This window comes from Fusarium fujikuroi, chromosome FFUJ_chr10 (assembly GCF_900079805.1).
Source record: "Fusarium fujikuroi IMI 58289 draft genome, chromosome FFUJ_chr10".
Taxonomy (NCBI): Eukaryota; Fungi; Ascomycota; class Sordariomycetes; order Hypocreales; family Nectriaceae; genus Fusarium; species Fusarium fujikuroi.
This window is the reverse complement of record NC_036631.1, coordinates 1804595-1821943: the sequence shown is the minus strand read 5'-3', so window position 1 is coordinate 1821943 and position 17349 is coordinate 1804595. Positions and strand designations below refer to the sequence as shown.

The following is a 17349-nucleotide window of genomic DNA, read 5'->3' as shown; positions in this document are numbered from 1 at the left end:
TAACGGAGACTTTTGCATATAATTCACAGTTTAATGAAAACCCTGCGGCTGCTACTCAACATTCAGACCCGGCTTTCACTCATGTGGCGTCCTAAGTCCGTGTATAGGCGAAGCATCTATCCTGCATCCCTCATTAGAGCATGATTCTCCAGAGCCTCCTAGCACTTTAAATTCATAATGACCTGTTGCTAAGTTTTGCTGCACTCTCTCCTCAGAAGCTTATGGGTCCTTGTTAGCCACTCTCTCTTCTTCTCTCACGTACCAGGCTGTACATCCGGAGAAGCTTGCTTTCTCTTCTTCGTTCCACGCCGCACGGCATTGCATGTCCGCCCGGATATACTGAGTAGATCAGATCCGCATGCATTCTTAATTGCGATCAAAAGCATCCCTCTTCTTTTCCCAGTAAGAGAGTCGACTGCTAAACTCCTGAAGCTGCCTTTCGAGATGCCCAAGCTTTTCTTCCTCCTCTTTGAGCTCAGCTTCTATACGAGTCTTGTAGTCCATTTGCATTCGAATCAGACGGTATTCTCTTGTGCGTTCCAAATTTGACGGCCCAGCCCCGTATTCATATTTTCTTTTCATTTCGACCTCCGCACTAGAGATTTCTTCTTCGAAAAATTGTAGGACCTCTTTTTTCTCCTTTACCATTCGCCTCTGGCGTTTTGCTTTTTTCCCGGTGCTTTTTACACAAGATTTGAACTGCTCAATGAACCCATCCGCTTCCCATATCTTCAAGAGCAGCTTTTCCTGGGGGTCATTTTGGAAAGGTACCTCGAAATGCGTGTCACTGGACCCGGGGCTAGGTGCAGTGTTCTCATTCGTGGATTTGTTTGTTCTATGTATGCTGGAAAACCGAGGTGCATATGATCCTGTTTGCTGTTCGTACTTTAGATCATAAACTCGACGTTTTCGTGTGTCTGATAGTGTAGAGTATGCTTCGTTGAGCTTCCAATTAGTTAGTATAAACGCTAGGTAAGTTGACCATTACTAACCTTTTGAAAATTCTGAGTGGCTTGGTTATTCTCTTGATTCTTATCTGGATGTGTCGTCTTAGCCAGTTGCCCATAAGCCGTCTTGATCTCATTCTCATCTGCTGTGTGATGCAGATTCAATATTTCGTAGTAGTCAATAAAGTCCATCATGAGTGGGTGATTCTGAAGCTGCAGAAAGTCTTTAGTAGTGAGGGGTAGTGGTGGGCTGTCTGGGCTCTCCAGGTACTTAAAGAACTCGACCGAGTTTGTGCTTCTACAAGCCCTACCTGTGATAAGGTTGAGAGATATAAAGAGGCTTCAGCCCCAACACAAAGGCAAGGAATACAGATGAACACAACTTTGTACCTCAAGCCACTTCTCGGTTTCAAGTCCAAAGTAAACCTTATACGCGAACTCGTCCCTGTGGCACAGAGCGTGAAAAGTCTCAACTTGAACCTTGCGATTCTACCTCTCATAGACTTAGCCTCTAGCACCGTGTCTGAAGTGTTTGGCTCAGGTCTTATAAAGTTCACCTGGTAAAGTTTTTCTCACATTGTTTGCCTCTGGCCTCCTCTTTGGATCACTGGTCGAGTGGAGGCCCGAGGCGGGAACACTCCATGTATTGATATTACACTGTCATGTCACACGTTCAACTAAATCACGCATCGACGAACGCGCGTCTTTTCGGTATCGGAGATACTTCATCAGGCGTCCTTCTGAGCTTTCGTAGGTGGGTTCGAGTGACAAAAGGGATTACTTGTTTGTGTGATGTAAAGCTAATATAAGATATAAAACATTATGAAACCGAGCCAAGTCACCCCCAGGCTCGAGCCGTAGACGTAGTGTCCGACCTCCATTCCATTAGTGGTAGGGGGGTCACGAGTCCTCTTGACGTCCTGCCAAAACGCAAGTCGCTACTGAACCTGGTGCGCCCGCTGTATATGCCAGTGTTGGCCAAATCGAGGGGCAAAAATGACCACGCAAGATCAGAGCAAAAAAGGGTAAAGAATAAAGCATAAAAGCACAAAGCAAAGAGATGAGAAACGTGAGTACGAACGATCAAGGCTGTTTCCCGATTATGCCATATTAATCCTCCAAAACGTGCTTCCCATTTCCAGCAGTAAACATTGAACAACCTCCAAGAGCAACAATTTGCCCAAAGCACGCAAAGCAACAGAATCGCAACCATAAAGGGCTATTCAAAAAAGAAAAGAACCCCACAGTTCAGGATGTCCCCCAGAAACCTCTTTCTTGGATTTCTTGCTCAACAGAAACTTCTGCCACTTCCCCTCCCACCTTTCCCTATCTCTCCTTTTCTGCTTAATCTTCCAGTCATTCTTCTCGTCTTGTCGTCTCTTCTTATCGCAAAGCCATTTCCGATAATGCTGCTGAGCCTCCTTGCTCTCCCACCGGATCCTCGTTTCAAACTCTGCCCGAAGCTTCGCTAGCCTCGCCTCTTTGCTGGCAATTGATTCCCTATCCAAAGGAATCTGGACTTCCAGGAGTTTTTTGCGTATCTGATCAATCTGTCGCTCGCGTTGTTTCTTGTGATCGAACTTCTCATCCAATCGCCGACGTAACGATCCGAACCAGCCGAGTTTGGCTTTTGTGCTGTAGAAGTTTATTTTGTCGAGATGGCGTGTGTTGACCTCTAGTCGACGCCTGAGGTTACGAAGCAAGCTTTTCAAGTATTTGGTTTTGTAGATAAGTCTGAGCGCTTTAGCGTCGAGATAAAAACCCGACTTTTTGGTCCATGAGTAGGACGCGTGTAGTGAGTAACTGTACGACATCCGCGGTTTGGGGAAGTTGAGCCAGGAGAATATTGTGAGCAACGGCAGCCGATATGCTTTTCTGTACCGAAGAGGAGGGACTTTATCTCAAGTGCGTTCTGCTAGGAACAGGACCAGGTTCCCCAAATGTGGAGCGAAGTTGAGCTTTTCTCATGTTGGGCCGATGGCTATCAGCCACCACGTCTGTTCGTCAGCCAAAAACGAACAAACGGACATCACAGCGGCCAAGCCATGCATCGTTGGTGTCATTATTTTGCAGCTTTTATTTAGTTCCTCCGTGGGTATACAATCTCCCCAATGGTACAAGTCCAGCATACACAGCAAGTTCAAACTTTTGTCTATTTAATCCAGCCCTTAGGTCCTCCCCACGTTCCCTTTACCATGTAGTTCTTGTAAACCCAGGGGAAGAAGTCCTTCTTCAGGTGGTAGAACGAGCGGCGGGGAACGGCTTGGTCGATCCCGAGAATATCTCCGAAAGTCTCCTTGGGAACGCCACCGTACTTAAACTCGGCCAGCATCACCTTACCGTATTCTGTGAGGAGAGGGCATGAGGTGTAGCCATCATAGGCAGGCTCGGGTTCTTGACCATCGATGGCGCGGAGGAGGTTGCTGACGAGAACGGGCGCCTCGGAGGTTACGGCGGCGGCGGTCTTGGAGGTAGGAAGGCTTGAAGCATCTCCTGCAGACCAGACGTTGCCGAACTTGTTGTGGCGGAGGGTATTGTCGTTGACGTCAACGTAGCCAGCCTCGTTTGCGAGAGCGCTCTTCTTGACGAATGCATGAGGTCCCATCTTGGGAACGACGTGCAGGAAGTCAAACGGCTTAGTGACCTTGTCCTGGCCGTTGGCAAAGACAGCGTTGTTGCCCTCAATCGCAACAAGATCGTGCTGGAAAAGGCCCTCAACACCACGCTCTTGTCGCAGCTTCTCTAGCTCGGCGCTGTACTTGGGAACACCGAACATGACGGGGAGGCCGGTGGCGAAGGTGATCTTGATAGGAGAGCCGGAGGGGTTCTTGGGGTCATAGAGGCCAGTCTGCTTCCAGTGGTCGAGGGCAAGCCACATGGACTTCTGGGGAGCACCGGCGCACTTGATGACGCCGGCGGGTTGAGTAAAGATGGCGTTACCCTTCTGGAGGCGCTGAATGTTGGGGAAGACCTTGTCGCAGTAGTCGTAGCCGTAAATGGAAGAGACAGGACCGTTGCGCTCGGCGAGAGCTTCGGGGAGGCCCTTGATGCTGTCGTAGTTGATCTTGATTCCAGGCGCAACAACGAGGTGCTCATAGTTGACCTTGTCGCCAGTTCCAAGAGTGATGCTGTTGTCCTCGGGAGTGAGAGCATCAACGCTGACGTTGTAGAACTTGAGCTTGGGGTCAATGAGTTCAGGCATGGACATCTTCAATTCCTCCTTGGTCTTGAGTCCAGCACCGACGAGTGTCCATCCAGGCTGGTAATGGTGCCACTGAGCAGGATCGACAACAGCGATGTCCTCACTGGCGAATCGGCCGCTTCGGAGAAGTTGATGGCTGATCGCGAGACCAGCAGAGCCTCCTCCAATAACGACGACCTTGTGACTTCGGCTAGCAGACGTCACGGCCGCAGCGGTAGCGAGACCCCTTCGAGACTGGCCAAGGGCCGCAGATCGTACTGCTAATGTCACACGACTTGAAAGCATTTTGAGTTTTTGTGTTTTTCTTCAAAAGGAAGAGAGTGAAGTCGAATGCGAGAAAAAGCTCAAGCTCAAGAGTGAACACGCCAGAAAAAGTACAATTGAAGTGACGTACTGTACGTACCCACTAGCGTGCAGCGCTTTGCTGTTTTGGGGTCCGATAGGGGCGGGTTATGGTTTGTCCGGGGCGGGAACTAACCAGCCGAGGATAAGTTTCAATTGCGTGATTCAGGGATAAAGTGATTGCCGCCGATGGTCCGAAATTAGAGCCCGATGTCCCAACTGCACTCTTTGAAACGGCGACTTCCGGTCATAAGCTGCGACAGCTAAAGAATAATAGCATGATTGGATATTACTCCGTATTCAATTGCCATCCTAGACATATATCAGCAATGAATACGAGATGGGTCCTGTTTCTGCCTCCCGAGACACCAGAACTCAATCGTGAGGGAGCCTCAAAGCTTCACGTGGAATTCAGGGGATAAAGATCCCATGGAATAATTGGTAACCCAATGTGTGATGAAGCCTAAACTCATCAGTCACTAACTGATAACAGCTACCCTTCCCGAAGGTTCCAAGTTTATTCTATATACCTACACAGCGGGAGGGTAGCATGACACTGGAACAAGCCGAATTACCCTAAACTTGGTAATATCAATGAGACGCAATGCCTATCAATTGCATAATCTAGCATTTCTGTCCATAAAACATGTACATCGGCGTCTAATACTTGAAGATGCATAATCATATTAGTGTTTGGCCTCGGCTATGATACAAGGCCTGTCATTCGCGTACGTTCGGCGACCAAAATCTAGTCCCCGATGAATGGGATCGTCAACAGCAATCACAAAGGATCATCATACACCAGTGGAAAGAATCGGCGACTTCTTCTAATGTGCTTCCTCCTATATTCGGAACAAATCTAAACTACATACTCATATCGTCCTCGGCAATTTGCAAGTTTGCACCAACCCCAGCAAGCCATCCAGCGCTGGCCCCAGCACTCTCTTCCTTGAGAAAGCTGGCACTGTCACCAACTGCGAAGACACCACGTGTGCTTGTCTCTTGAAACTCATTTTCCACAAAAATCCTCCCTTCCGATGTCGATTCCAGATTTAAGTGTTCAGAAAAAGGTCCAGCAGTAATCTTGCTGGGCTTATGCACTATCAAGCCGTACACTGATTCGGCCCCATCGGTGAACTGGACAGCCACTGAAGTTTCCAAACTCTCCAGTGCTTTGATGGGTCTGTTATCTAATTTGAACCCACAAGTCTTGCCTGCAATGATTTGGGGATGATGCTCAACATGTAAAAGGCTGTTAGTCAGGAATGTTACATTGGGGCTGAACTGTCGCGCGAGATGAGCTGCCAGCACCGCTGCCTCAATAGAACTCGAAGAGTCGGAGGTGACGAGCACAGCAGCGTGGGTGGCCGCAACCTTAATAACATCGAGGCATCGTGGCACATCGAAACTGTCAATGGAGTCAGGAATGGGAGTTCGCAGTCCTTCCACAGAGAGCTCACATGTTCTTGCCCCAAGCTTCTTCGTATCCCGGGATATCTGGAAGAACATTACGGCTACTCATAGCCAATATCACCTTTCTTCCCTTCCAACATCGACCTGTAACGTCTTCCACTTCGAATACCATGCCCTTCTCACGAACAGACGCCGCTGTCGCGCGGCTAAACATGATAGTCTTGAATTTGGCTTTGATCTCAGCTACAGTCTCGTCCTGGATCGATTTTGAGATCGTTTGGCTTGTAGTCTCATGGAGTCTGCCTCCAAAATCGTCAACACCGAAAACGATGGCACTCCTTCGCGCACGACCAAGAGCCATGGCCGCAGAGAGACCAGCCGTCCGTGTCCCAATGATCAGAACATCTAGGACATTGCGAAGGAAATGAGGCTCGATGCAGTGTGTGTTGACAAAGTGAGGCATGTTTGGACAGGATATTTTGGATCAAGATGAAGTCATCTTCCGTGGAAAATGGGGAAGAAATGGACAAGGAATGCGGAAAGGCTAAATGCGTTGGGCCTGAAGGAGAGATAAGCGGATACTTTTGCCTCTCGGGTGGACAGTTTCTGGCCCTTTTATTGGGTTACATGCGGCATATAGGGAATTGGTGCTAGATCCCAAGGCTCGCTGACGAAGGAGTCTTAGCGCTTCGAGTGATGATGTGAGACTCCTCATCCATTATGTTTACAGGCTACGGAAAATGAGGTATAGGCAACCAGATCTGACGCCTTTAACCATCTTACAGGCTTCACATACCCCCTGTAGGTAAGCTATTGACAACTAACGATGGAAGCTGATTCAGGCTGAAGGATGTATTCTTGCAATGCCTGCTCATGTTTCTCGATCTCAGCACTACCTGCCTTCCTGGGGGATGACCAGGTAATAAAACCAACGTGAGATCGAGAACGAGAATATCAGAGAGCTTCCGTGAAACAAAGTAAAATTGCCGTAGCGCGACCAATTTATTCAGGTGCTTTAGAGAAGGGAAATCGTACCAGCACCAGGGTTATCCGGACCATAGAGCTCACGGCACTTCCACTTTAGAGCCTCTATTGACTCTTTCGCCTTGTGAAGTATCTTTATGCAAAATGGCTCCTCTTCCGACTGGTGGTACTGGTGAGGACAATCTTGATGCGGCGGCACTGCATGCCACTGAGCCTGCCGTTTTTCAAGATAGTTCAAAATACCCCATAAACACTCTTCTTGCCTCCCATTTCCGTAAACCTCAGCCTTGACAGCTTTTTTAGCCAGTTCAGCCCAATCCGTGGGCCTTAATTCTAGGTTGTAACTAGTCTCTGACGAATACTCAACACCGACATCGCTGAACTGGAGACGCTTCAGTTCATTTTTCTCTTTTGACGCCTTGGCCTCTTTGTCTACGGACTCCAGAATTACTCCATACTGCTGCCCTACTGACATGAGTAGAGTTTCCAGAAGTTGAATATTCTGCATGGCAGAGAGGTGGCTGGTCGGACAGATCTGGCAATGAGCGATTTGGCTGGCCGTAGAGATGGTTTTGCGAAGAAAAGGAAGGCCTGACGGAAAGGAGAGTCTTTCGTTCTTACAGAGATCATCTACTGTGAGATAGAAAGTCGCTAGACAAGAACATGACCGTGATGATGTTTGCGGGATAGGCGATAGTGTAGTTGCCGAGGCAGAATTTGAAGCTGGGGAATCAAGTGTTGGAGCAGCAGTGGAGCTCGATAGGAGTTCTTGCGCCGGACGTGAGCAGTCGGCGACTTTGCCCAACTCAAGCTGAAGTCCGCTCAGTATCTCAGAGCTTAAGTCAGGCATGAAGCTTGGATCTACACAGGCGTTCCAGTCAACATGACTGAGAGTTTCGACCATTGATTGAGGTGATAAAAGGGACAAGAAGGGCGTGTCATCTTGGACAGCTGGACTAGGGAGTGCTGCAGCCAAAACTTGTCGGCGTTTTGCAGGTCTGCCCATTTGTTTCTTGACCGAGTATTGACAGTCGAGGCCTAAACTAGAGCATCTTCGACATGAAGGTTTTCCACCATCGCATCTTGACTTTCTTTGCCCTAGACCTGTTAGGCTTCGTTACCAGTACAGAATGAGAGAGAATGACGTACTACAGCCTTCGCAGGCTGACCGCCGAGCGGGGCTCGAGATGTTTGACTTAGTGACGGAACTCATTCCCATCGCGGAGAGATTGATATCGGTGAGATTTTTGAGGGAAATTACTTGATAGTTCGAAGCGGACGAAGACTTCGAACATATCGTGGATGGTAATATCGTCGTCGGAGACATTCCATCGTCGTGACTGGTGATATCAGCGGGCTAAGGGACATAGCGAATCACAAGTCAGACAAGTCGCCGATGGTCCCGCTTGGAGGACGACCTCTCCGCAAGATGACAAAATAACCTGATCAAGTCTAGTTAGTACAGTCGACCTTAGACTAGTTACTTTTGGCACCTCGCACTCAAGTCAGATTTGCAAACTTCTTGATGGATGGGCTACCTGCATTATACTCTCGAGGCATGCAGTTTGACTTGTTCATTGCTGATATTCAATTCTGCTATCTAGCATTCAAAATGGTAAAGAACGCTCAGCCCTTAATGTTCTCGTTCACCCACTTCCAAGTCTTGATCAGTCTCTCGCGAGTCAGTGGCTTAACGTCCCGTATTGAAGCAGAGACCTTCTGTGTTTGAGCAAGATCAAATAAGGAACCCTCCTGATCCTCCCTTGTACTGCTATTATCCATATCCTTGGAATATGACTGCTTCCATAGACCTAGGAGAGCTTGTGACGGATGATTGGCACTGTCGTCGCTCAACGCCTTCTCCAATCGCTCAAGCCACTCCGACGATGAGACGATCTCGAACTCGGGACCCTCGTTACTGGCGGCTAACCAGTCAAGCATGTCTTTCCAGATTGGCGTGGTATGTGGATTCAAGACGTGGTAAACAGGTGTCCTCGAGTCATTGGAGCTCGTGGATGCAACCTCGACAACAGCTTGGGCAGCTTGCTCGACTGGAAGCCAATTGAGCACTTCGTTTGCAAGATCAGGCAGACATCCTGTGATCTTTGATGTTGAGAGCAGTAACGGATATGCCTCAGTGGAATTCCAGACTCCAGTTTCATTGCTGCAAAGCTGGCCAACCCTAACAATGGAGGCCAGAGGAGAGTCGTGTTTCTTGTTCGCTGCATCACAAATCTGCTCTGCTGCCCACTTGGAGCGTGAGTAGCCAAGTGGTGAAGCCTCTTTAGGATCCTGGGAGAGCTTCTCAGGAATCGGTCGAGCAGTAGAGTCGCTCACCGCTGCAATGGAGCTGACAAAAACGAACTGTGCATCAGCCTCCACAGCGAGGTTGATCAAATTCTTAGTACTCGAGATTTGATCCTCGAAAGAGTTGAGTCGAAGACTAAAGTTGACCGCCCAAGCTGAGTGAATGATCTTCGTAGCACTCGTCGAAATCTCCCGAAGCTGCTCTTCGGAGAGTCCAAGGTCTCTTTGTGTTAAATCGCACGGAAGACAGACGACTTTACCCTGGCGTGGTTCTAGAGGTGGCAGAAATCGCTGGAAGAGGCCTTCAGAGACTCGTTTCTGGGCCGCGAATGGACCGTCAGCTCGGAGCAGACAGTAGATCCTGTTAACCTTTGGATCATCCCGGAGAAGGTGAAGGATATGCGCCCCAAGGAACCCAGTCGCGCCGGTGAGGACCACGCGCGTGGGGCGATCATTGGGGTCTTGGGCGATCTTCATAGCCATCTGGGCCAGCCGTTTCTTTTCCTCTAATGCTTCGCGATTTTGTTGTGCTTGAGTTTTGGCACCACTGCTCGAAGAAGATGCTCCTGATCCTACCATATCGCTGCTATCATGTGAGGCTGGATCAAAATTGCTGTACTTATCAGCAAGAGCTTGCATGAGGCTGAGTTCCGACTCATCGGGGTCGACATCCGGTTCGTTGCCGCCTGAATTCGCTGTTTCCAAATAGTCAACAAGTGAATTGACGGTGCCTTGATCGTAGATGACATTCAGAGGAAGCCGGTTATCCTCAGATTCAGATGATAGACAAGCCTGTTCGAGCAACTTTCGGATTTGTATGCAGGAGATCGAGTCGACGCCCTGACGATACAAGTCTTGATCTGGTTCGACTTGCCGGCCGAGGACCTTCTCGAAGCAATCTTGAACTGCCTTTTGAAGCCCCTCTTGAGGAACCTTCTTCGAAGATGATGTGTTGCTGTAAGCCCCTTCAATCTCACCTGAGTACTTCTCTTCAGCTTGCCGACGAAGGATAGTCCCCTTGCTGCTCTTCTCCAGCGGCTTCTGCCCCTCCTTGACGGGGACAACTACCAGCATTGTCTTGTTAATTCGAGTATGGGTTTGACTATCCGCGTTCAACTTATCGATATGTGGCCAGACTGAATCGATCACTTCGTCCGCACTGATGTCGCTCGAAGAAGGAAACAAAAGTGCCCCAGCGTAGTCTCTTCCACTTCCAAAGATGAGAACATCCTGCAACAGTTTTGAAGAAGCCAGTATGCTCCCCTCGATAGGCGAAGGATCAAACTTCTTTCCATTCGCAAGAGTGATCTGTGCATCAGCTCTACTGTGATACCGCCACGCAGTTGGGATCGATGGATGTTGTTCAAAAAGGTCAGAAGTCGCGTATGATCCATCTTCACGATTCGTCTTGATCAAGAAAGGCCAACCGGGCTTCACAACAAGTTCCGAGAGTCCATTCTCGCGATTTTCGAACTCAATAAGCTTTGGATCATCAATGGCCCGGAGGAATTGCCAGTCCTTGTCTTTGTCGTAATCCCTATGCGAAGACATCAGAAATCCGCATTCTGCACTTCCCATGCGCGAGAGGAGATTCACGCCTTCTTCCACGAGCTTATCGCCTATGGCTGGTGGGAGAGCAGCGCCGCCGACACCAACGAGTTCCATTGTCTGAAGAATTTCGATGCCTCCATACTCTTCAGACAGCATCTGAAGCACATATGGAACTGACGAGAAGTACTTGACGGGTATTGGACTGTGCGCGCGTGCAAACTCGATAGCTCTGATGATATTGGCGCCTGTGATGGGAGCCTGTCCCTCAGGGAAGAACCATATCGAAGCACCGCTGGTCCAAGCTCTTAGACAATCTGGAAATCCTCCGTGGTAGAGGGGAGTTGTGGAAAAGGTTGCTGGTTTGTTCTTCCCAGGGAAGCTGTACAGCGCCCCCATAACCCCGAACTGCGTTTGGGGAATTTGTTTGGGTAGCCCTGATGAGGTTCCCGAAGTGTGACATATGTATGCGGTTTCAGAAACACCGGGGGTTTGTTCCAAATTATTATCTGCTGGTGAATCCTCCCTATATGAAGGTATTCTGATGATCTCGATGTCGCTGGAGAGCCCGCGAGCTCTGTACTCGTAAATGTCGTCAACGAAAACATGTCTTATGTCTAGAGTCTCGCAAAGATGTTGAACCGCTGGCGGCGCCAATTGAGGCCTGCAATATGGTCAGGTCTGCGCATCCATTGAGGCCGATAGCTTACGCAAGAAGCAAAACAGTATAACCCAGGCGCATCAAACCAAGCCATGTCAAAACAAATTCGGTGTTACTAGATGATAGAATGCCTATTTTCAAGGACTCGGGTTCCTTCGGTAGATGAGTCGAAAGTATCTTGGCGGCATGTTTTGATGCGTCTGAGAGATGTCGAAATGTCAGGAGATGACGGAACACTACCCATGTTAGCCACGCATCTGCTATCAAGGTTGATACTCACCTTGGGTTGACTTCAAATGCGTAAATGTAGCGAAACCCAAAGCCGGTGCATCAGAATTCTTCTCAGCCTGATCATCTATCAACTCCACTACTGTCGTCCATGTTTTGGCCTTGTCGTCCTTTCGCTTCAATCTTGCAGCTTCACCAAGCGTACAAGTAAAATAATTCGCATCCGCCATTTCACGATACTAGAACAGAAGACACGTTTGGTGTTGATAAAAACAAGCTTCGGGTGATATCCAATTTACCGTCTTTAATACGTTTGACTTATGGCAACGGACTTCATTCTTGGCCTGTCCTGGCTGTCGGGTCCACGTGAGTCAACGCGTCATAGGCACTTACCTATCTTATCTCTCCTTATCTTATCGGTTGACCGTTCACTGGTGCCTCATTTCGTCACAGCGCATTTATGCAGCAGGGCAGGGTTTCTCAGTACTACGTACCACTATTCTTTGCATCGCCTTTCTCCTATTCAGCCAAGCTATGGGTGCACGGCCAGGATCATGCCACAATTGTAGGCGCGGCCGCTTGAAATGTGACCGCTCCATTCCGCAGTGCCTGAAATGCACCAGTAGAGGTCAAAGCTGTCTTGGCTATGGCGTTCTGTTGCGATGGGAGAAAGGCCTGGCAAGTCGTGGAAAATTGGTTGGTGTTACATCCAACAGCATGAGCAAGATCCAGAATGGAGATGCGACCGCCACTCTACAGGCACCACGGGCTCGTTTCTTGTCTTCAAGACTGCCCTCATTCACAAGTTCAGAATCAAATTCTCCTCGTTCGCTCACGGACCCGCTTATGCAAGATCTAGATTGTCGATCGAGGAGATACCTGGATTATTGTAGGTTGATTCTATCCTCTTGGCTGCTTTCGAGGCTGATATTCTTTGGTGACAGTTGCAAATGTTGTCTGCAAGGACTTCGTTCTCTATGACATCCCAAAACACAATTCATTCCGCCAGCTGATTCCAATGGCGCACCAGCAGCCCATGTTACTGCAAGCCATCATTGCCAGTTCGGCTTTGCATATGTCGAATGCTTCTCAACAGCCATCAGGCATCTTCACAATGATGGCTTCGACTCAGAACAGCACAAACTTAGTGGGCTCTCTATCGGTTGGCCATACAATGTCATACCCGGAGGCTTTCCACGATGCACTCAGGGCAAAGGAGCAGGCACTTTGTCTGCTGAACTCCGCTCTCGGAAGCATGGCTTCGGCGGATGTCGATGCGATTCTGGCGGCGGTGCTTCTCCTCATTGGATTCGAGCTCATTGACTCTGGACGAGGCAGCTGGGTGTTTCACATCAACGGTGCGAGAATGATCACAGAGAAACTGATGGAATCTGGCTCGGGGAAAAGGACCGCTTTCAGCCCTCTTCGCAGGTGGTTAGTGTCAAATTGCTTGGTGTAAGTATCCTTGTCTGGTTATTGATGGCTTTTGAGTTTACAAGGATTAGGTATGATCTTCTTGGGTCATCATTCGCGAATTGTTATCTATTGCAAGGTGGGGAGCTGTCGATGACTACCATGTCGCTGCTTCAGGATGCAGAAGGGAACCATTGCTCATCATTCCCGGCGGCTCTCCTCCCTTTGATACGAGCAGGGGCCCAAATATTGAATAGCAACAACTTTTACATGTTTCCTGATACCTCCATCAACCTGGGACTACGCGATACGCTTCGGCTCTTGGACGCTGCCAAGTCTTTTGACCCAGCTGCCTGGGCCACCAGTTTACAGCCACGCTCGCCCGCTGACGATCTCCTCCACCGCACCATGGTTGCATGCGCACACAGAACAGCTGTGTGTGTCTATCTCTCACGCATTATCCTTGCTCTGTGGCCCAATGCGGTATTGTCGGATGATCTACAGGTTCTAGCAGCCGAAATTATCACCCACCTTTCACACTTACATCCTGGAGATGCATTATTCACGGCAACAGCGTGGCCTGCCTTCGTTGCTGGCCTAGAAACGCGTGACCTCGCAAGTCGTAGCTGGGTAGAAAGGAGATTCCAAGAGCTCTGGAAAGTAGAGCCTTGGGGGTTCACCAGAGAAGCTCTCGGAGCATTGCGGACAATGTGGGATGAGAGGAAAAAAGGATTTCTCTTGACAACCAGTGATGACGAATTCTACGGAGGGGAAGAGGACTGGAATTGGATTAAAAGGCTGAAGAGCTTGGGCGCCGATTGGTTGATTGCATGATTGTAAGGTGATGCTAGACAATCTCCTATGCTGGCTGAAGACCTTTGATCCTACGACTAGGACTATACAGGCCACTGTTCAACGATTTATGAGCGGAACAGTACATATGGCATCACGTATCTCCAAGAGTACTGCCATTGCTGCCCTCGTTCCTTCGCTGTTCCGAAATTGCCTCTTCCGGGAGTTCGGCCCTCTCATCCGCGGTCAAATCACTACTGGCCTTGGGTATCTTACCCCATATTGCCAGAATTAACAGGCTCGCAGCTGCAGCGCCTACTCCAAACCAAAATGTGTTCTTATAGCTCTTCGCCAATCCTGCCTCATTTACTGTTGCTGATTCGATGATGTCTGTCAAAGCAAGCATAAAGGCTACACCCAGCTGCAGCACAGAATTAATGACACTACCAGCCAGTCCCTGCTGTGCTGTAGGAAAGCTCGTCGTCACGAAAACTGTCGATAAGATTGTGGACAGATCGATTCCTATGGTGCTGAAGATGACTGCGGGAAACACCCAAGCCCAGTAGCTTCCCCCTGGTGGAATCAGAGCTATGAGAATCTGTGATCCTACTGCGCCCAGACCTGAAATAATCAACAACACACGTCCTGGAACTAAATGCAAGATAAAGCCCTCTATGATGCTGAAGATGAGGCCTGCAACCCCGAGAGGCACATACCATGCTACCACCTGCAATGGACTGGCGGACATGATATTCTGGAAGTAGAGTGTGCCATATACAGAGAAGATGCCCCAGGTGCCGTAGAGCAGAAAGAGGGCCAAAAGGAGAGGGCTCATGCAAGGAGTAGTGAAGATAGAAGCTGGTAGGAGAGGATGAGTAGCGACGCGTACTTCGATGTAAACTGCAGCAAGGAGTGACAAGACACCAAGTCCGAAACATAGTGGAATATATGGCGTCCTCCAACCCGAAGGGGCATGTGCTGATTGCAAGATGGAGAACACGACTAGGGTGAGGCCAGAGACGATCGTGATGGCGCCAGGGTAGTCCATTGCGACTTTGTTTGGCGGCTGACCCTCTAAATGAGGCCGTGGAATGGACAAGATCGAAGTCAATAGCGTGATTGCTGTCAGGATAGCACCGTTCCAGAAGTAAAACCCCCAGCGGGTGAATTGACCTACAATGCCAGCCATGAGAATGCCACCGAAAAAGCCAAATACCGCTGAAGTGCCATATACTGCAAAGACGAGATTCTTTCGTGGGCCAGGACGATACAAGGAGCCCATAAGCATGACTCCAGTAGGCAAGAAAGCGGCAGCTCCTAGCCCTTGCAGAGCCCGGCACAAGTCAAGCATCAGCGGATTGATGCTGAACCCGGCTATCATACTCCAGATAAGAAGCCAGGCAAGACCCCATATGAAGACGGGGTATCCTCCCCACATGTCGCCCAGACGGCCGAAGACGAGCAAGGTGCTGGCGATTACGAGGGAGAAAGCGGTCGCTGGCCACACGCTGGCTGCCTGTGGGATGTCGAGCTCTCTGATCAGAGTTGGGAGGATGACGGTGAATCCCGAGACGAAGTATTCCGTCAGGAATTGAGACATGGAGATGCTGAAGACGAAGATTATCTCACTCCAACGGGTCGTAAAGATCGGAGGTCGTTCGCGGCCGAGACGTTCGATGCGTGCTTGGAGGGACTCATCGGCTACGGATAATGATGCGGTAGTGTCATGGAGATCCGGCGACGGGTTGTTGTTTGGTGGAAGATCAACACCTTGAGCTAGAGCCCTGGGGCTGCATCCTCTCGATGGGACAGCTGGCTTTGTCGAGGGATGGCTGGGAAAACGCTGAACTGGTGATGAAGGTATTGATGGTTGTGCCATTGTCTGTCAAGAATCGATCCCTGAATATACAGAGATGTGTATGAGGAGTAGCAAGGCTATGAAAAGAGAAGGGCAACAAATCTTGAACGATTTCTTCTGGCGTAAGTATTACACATTTGTAATCATAACGTATGAAGATTGAAGATGTGAATCTACGGACCATGGAGACTTGAGAATAGCCTGAGTCCACCGCTTACAGCCTTCAAGCGTTAGCCAGATACTGACACATGCTTGCCTGTACAAGTTTCGCGTAGCCGTATCAAGAGGTAATGTCGTATCTGTCCTTCTTAGCACTTATCGCCACGTTCCCTACTAACAACTAACAAAACCAGAATGATTTGGATATCTCCACAGCCTATCAGCTTCAATCATTATAAACTAATGAAGTTGAAAGCCACGTTCTTACGATCCAAGTGCCTGAGATATGTAAAGTTTACCGGCAAGGCGGCAGTGGATACTGCGCTAATGCACGACAGGAGCCTTGGCTGCCCAGGTCGGGTTAGCCACCCTGATTGCTTCCAAGGTTCATCCGCGATATGGAAAAGGCTAATTAGTTACCGACTTGGTATGTTAATACCACATTTGCCAGTATCAAGATATCTGATTAGAAATCTAGAATTATTCAGCAGTCTCGTACAGGATGTATTTCTCGCAATGCCAGGCTGGCATATATTTGTGTCTTGACCTGTGATCCTGTCAACAAATTCACTCATTGACACAAGCCTTTCGTCTTCTTCACCTTCCATTTCCAATGCCACCACTAATACATTGCGTCCGTCATGGACAGGGCTTCCACAATGTTGGTGCCGGATGCTACACTCTTCCTGATCCTCGCCTGACTCCCTTGGGTGTAGAGCAGAACACGGCATTGCGAGAGACCGCCTTCTCCGATCAGTCAAAGATATCTCTTGTCCTTGCTTCCCCCTTATGCCGAACACTCCAATCTGCCTATCTCGTGTTTCAACCTGCCCTTCATGGCAGCAGCCAGTGTTACCCACAGATCTTCGCCATCCCTGACGCGCAAGAAACCTCTGACGACCCGTGCGATATTGGAACAGATCCATCTGTCCTTCGTGAAGTCGTAGCCGAGCACAACTGGCCTGTCGACCTCTCTTTAGTCAAGGACGGTTGGAACGTGAAAGCTTTAGGGACTCGCTACAGTCCCGAAAGCAACGTCATAGCAGCCCGCGCCCGCGACGCCCGTATCTTCATCCGACAGAAGATCCAACAGCTTATAGAGCAAGGCGATACGGATCCTCAAGTTGCTCTTGTGACACATGGGGGTTTCCTGCACTACTTCACCGATGATTGGGAAGACTCATGGCTGAACCCTGGGACGGGATGGAAGAACTGCGAGACGCGATCCTACGTTTTCGAGCAACATTTAATGAATGATACAGATGTGGAGGCTAGACTCAACGAGACGATGGAGAGTCGATCGAGAAGGGGAAAGGTCAGTCCGATGCCAGCTAAAGATGAACAAGAGGTGCTATTTGAGCAGGCGATGGAGAGTTGGGAGAAACAAGGGCTGCAGAGGCCTGATAAAATAGGAGTAAATGTCGAAACGAGTGTGATTGCTTGATAGAAATCTGCATCTACGATGCAGGGCCCGAACTCAACGATAAAGGATCAG

The 17349-nt window shown here is 49.3% G+C and overlaps 9 protein-coding genes; 2 read left to right on the top strand and 7 right to left on the bottom strand.

The window, feature by feature from the left end:
* Positions 1-366: 366 nt before the first annotated feature.
* FFUJ_10905 (uncharacterized protein) lies at positions 367-1139 on the bottom strand (the record flags this gene model as incomplete). XM_023569742.1 has 2 exons in its annotated part: positions 367-945; positions 993-1139. 2 exons carry the CDS (start codon positions 1137-1139, stop codon positions 367-369), a joined length of 726 nt encoding a protein of 241 aa, XP_023436913.1.
* A 1031-nt stretch (positions 1140-2170) lies between these two features.
* Positions 2171-2761, bottom strand: FFUJ_10904 (uncharacterized protein; the record flags this gene model as incomplete). Its single annotated transcript, XM_023569741.1, has 1 exon — positions 2171-2761. The coding sequence occupies one exon, from the start codon at positions 2759-2761 to the stop codon at positions 2171-2173; it is 591 nt and encodes a 196-aa protein (XP_023436912.1).
* Positions 2762-3099: 338 nt separating this feature from the next.
* FFUJ_10903 (probable sulfide:quinone oxidoreductase, mitochondrial precursor) lies at positions 3100-4434 on the bottom strand (the record flags this gene model as incomplete). The annotated part of the gene is made up of 1 exon (XM_023569739.1): positions 3100-4434. One exon carries the CDS (start codon positions 4432-4434, stop codon positions 3100-3102), a length of 1335 nt encoding a protein of 444 aa, XP_023436911.1.
* Positions 4435-5355: 921 nt separating this feature from the next.
* FFUJ_10902 (uncharacterized protein) lies at positions 5356-6367 on the bottom strand (the record flags this gene model as incomplete). XM_023569738.1 has 2 exons in its annotated part: positions 5356-5899; positions 5952-6367. The coding sequence occupies 2 exons, from the start codon at positions 6365-6367 to the stop codon at positions 5356-5358; spliced, it is 960 nt and encodes a 319-aa protein (XP_023436910.1).
* A 552-nt stretch (positions 6368-6919) lies between these two features.
* FFUJ_10901 (uncharacterized protein) lies at positions 6920-7894 on the bottom strand (the record flags this gene model as incomplete). The annotated part of the gene is made up of 1 exon (XM_023569737.1): positions 6920-7894. The coding sequence occupies one exon, from the start codon at positions 7892-7894 to the stop codon at positions 6920-6922; it is 975 nt and encodes a 324-aa protein (XP_023436909.1).
* A 620-nt stretch (positions 7895-8514) lies between these two features.
* FFUJ_10900 (related to nonribosomal peptide synthetase MxcG) lies at positions 8515-11862 on the bottom strand (the record flags this gene model as incomplete). XM_023569736.1 has 3 exons in its annotated part: positions 8515-11407; positions 11454-11640; positions 11685-11862. 3 exons carry the CDS (start codon positions 11860-11862, stop codon positions 8515-8517), a joined length of 3258 nt encoding a protein of 1085 aa, XP_023436908.1.
* Positions 11863-12166: 304 nt separating this feature from the next.
* FFUJ_10899 (related to fungal transcriptional regulatory protein) lies at positions 12167-13879 on the top strand (the record flags this gene model as incomplete). XM_023569735.1 has 3 exons in its annotated part: positions 12167-12521; positions 12577-13087; positions 13138-13879. 3 exons carry the CDS (start codon positions 12167-12169, stop codon positions 13877-13879), a joined length of 1608 nt encoding a protein of 535 aa, XP_023436907.1.
* Positions 13880-13991: 112 nt separating this feature from the next.
* Positions 13992-15716, bottom strand: FFUJ_10898 (related to multidrug resistance protein; the record flags this gene model as incomplete). Its single annotated transcript, XM_023569734.1, has 1 exon — positions 13992-15716. One exon carries the CDS (start codon positions 15714-15716, stop codon positions 13992-13994), a length of 1725 nt encoding a protein of 574 aa, XP_023436906.1.
* A 751-nt stretch (positions 15717-16467) lies between these two features.
* On the top strand, positions 16468-17298 carry FFUJ_10897 (uncharacterized protein; the record flags this gene model as incomplete). Its single annotated transcript, XM_023569733.1, has 1 exon — positions 16468-17298. One exon carries the CDS (start codon positions 16468-16470, stop codon positions 17296-17298), a length of 831 nt encoding a protein of 276 aa, XP_023436905.1.
* Positions 17299-17349: the final 51 nt, after the last annotated feature.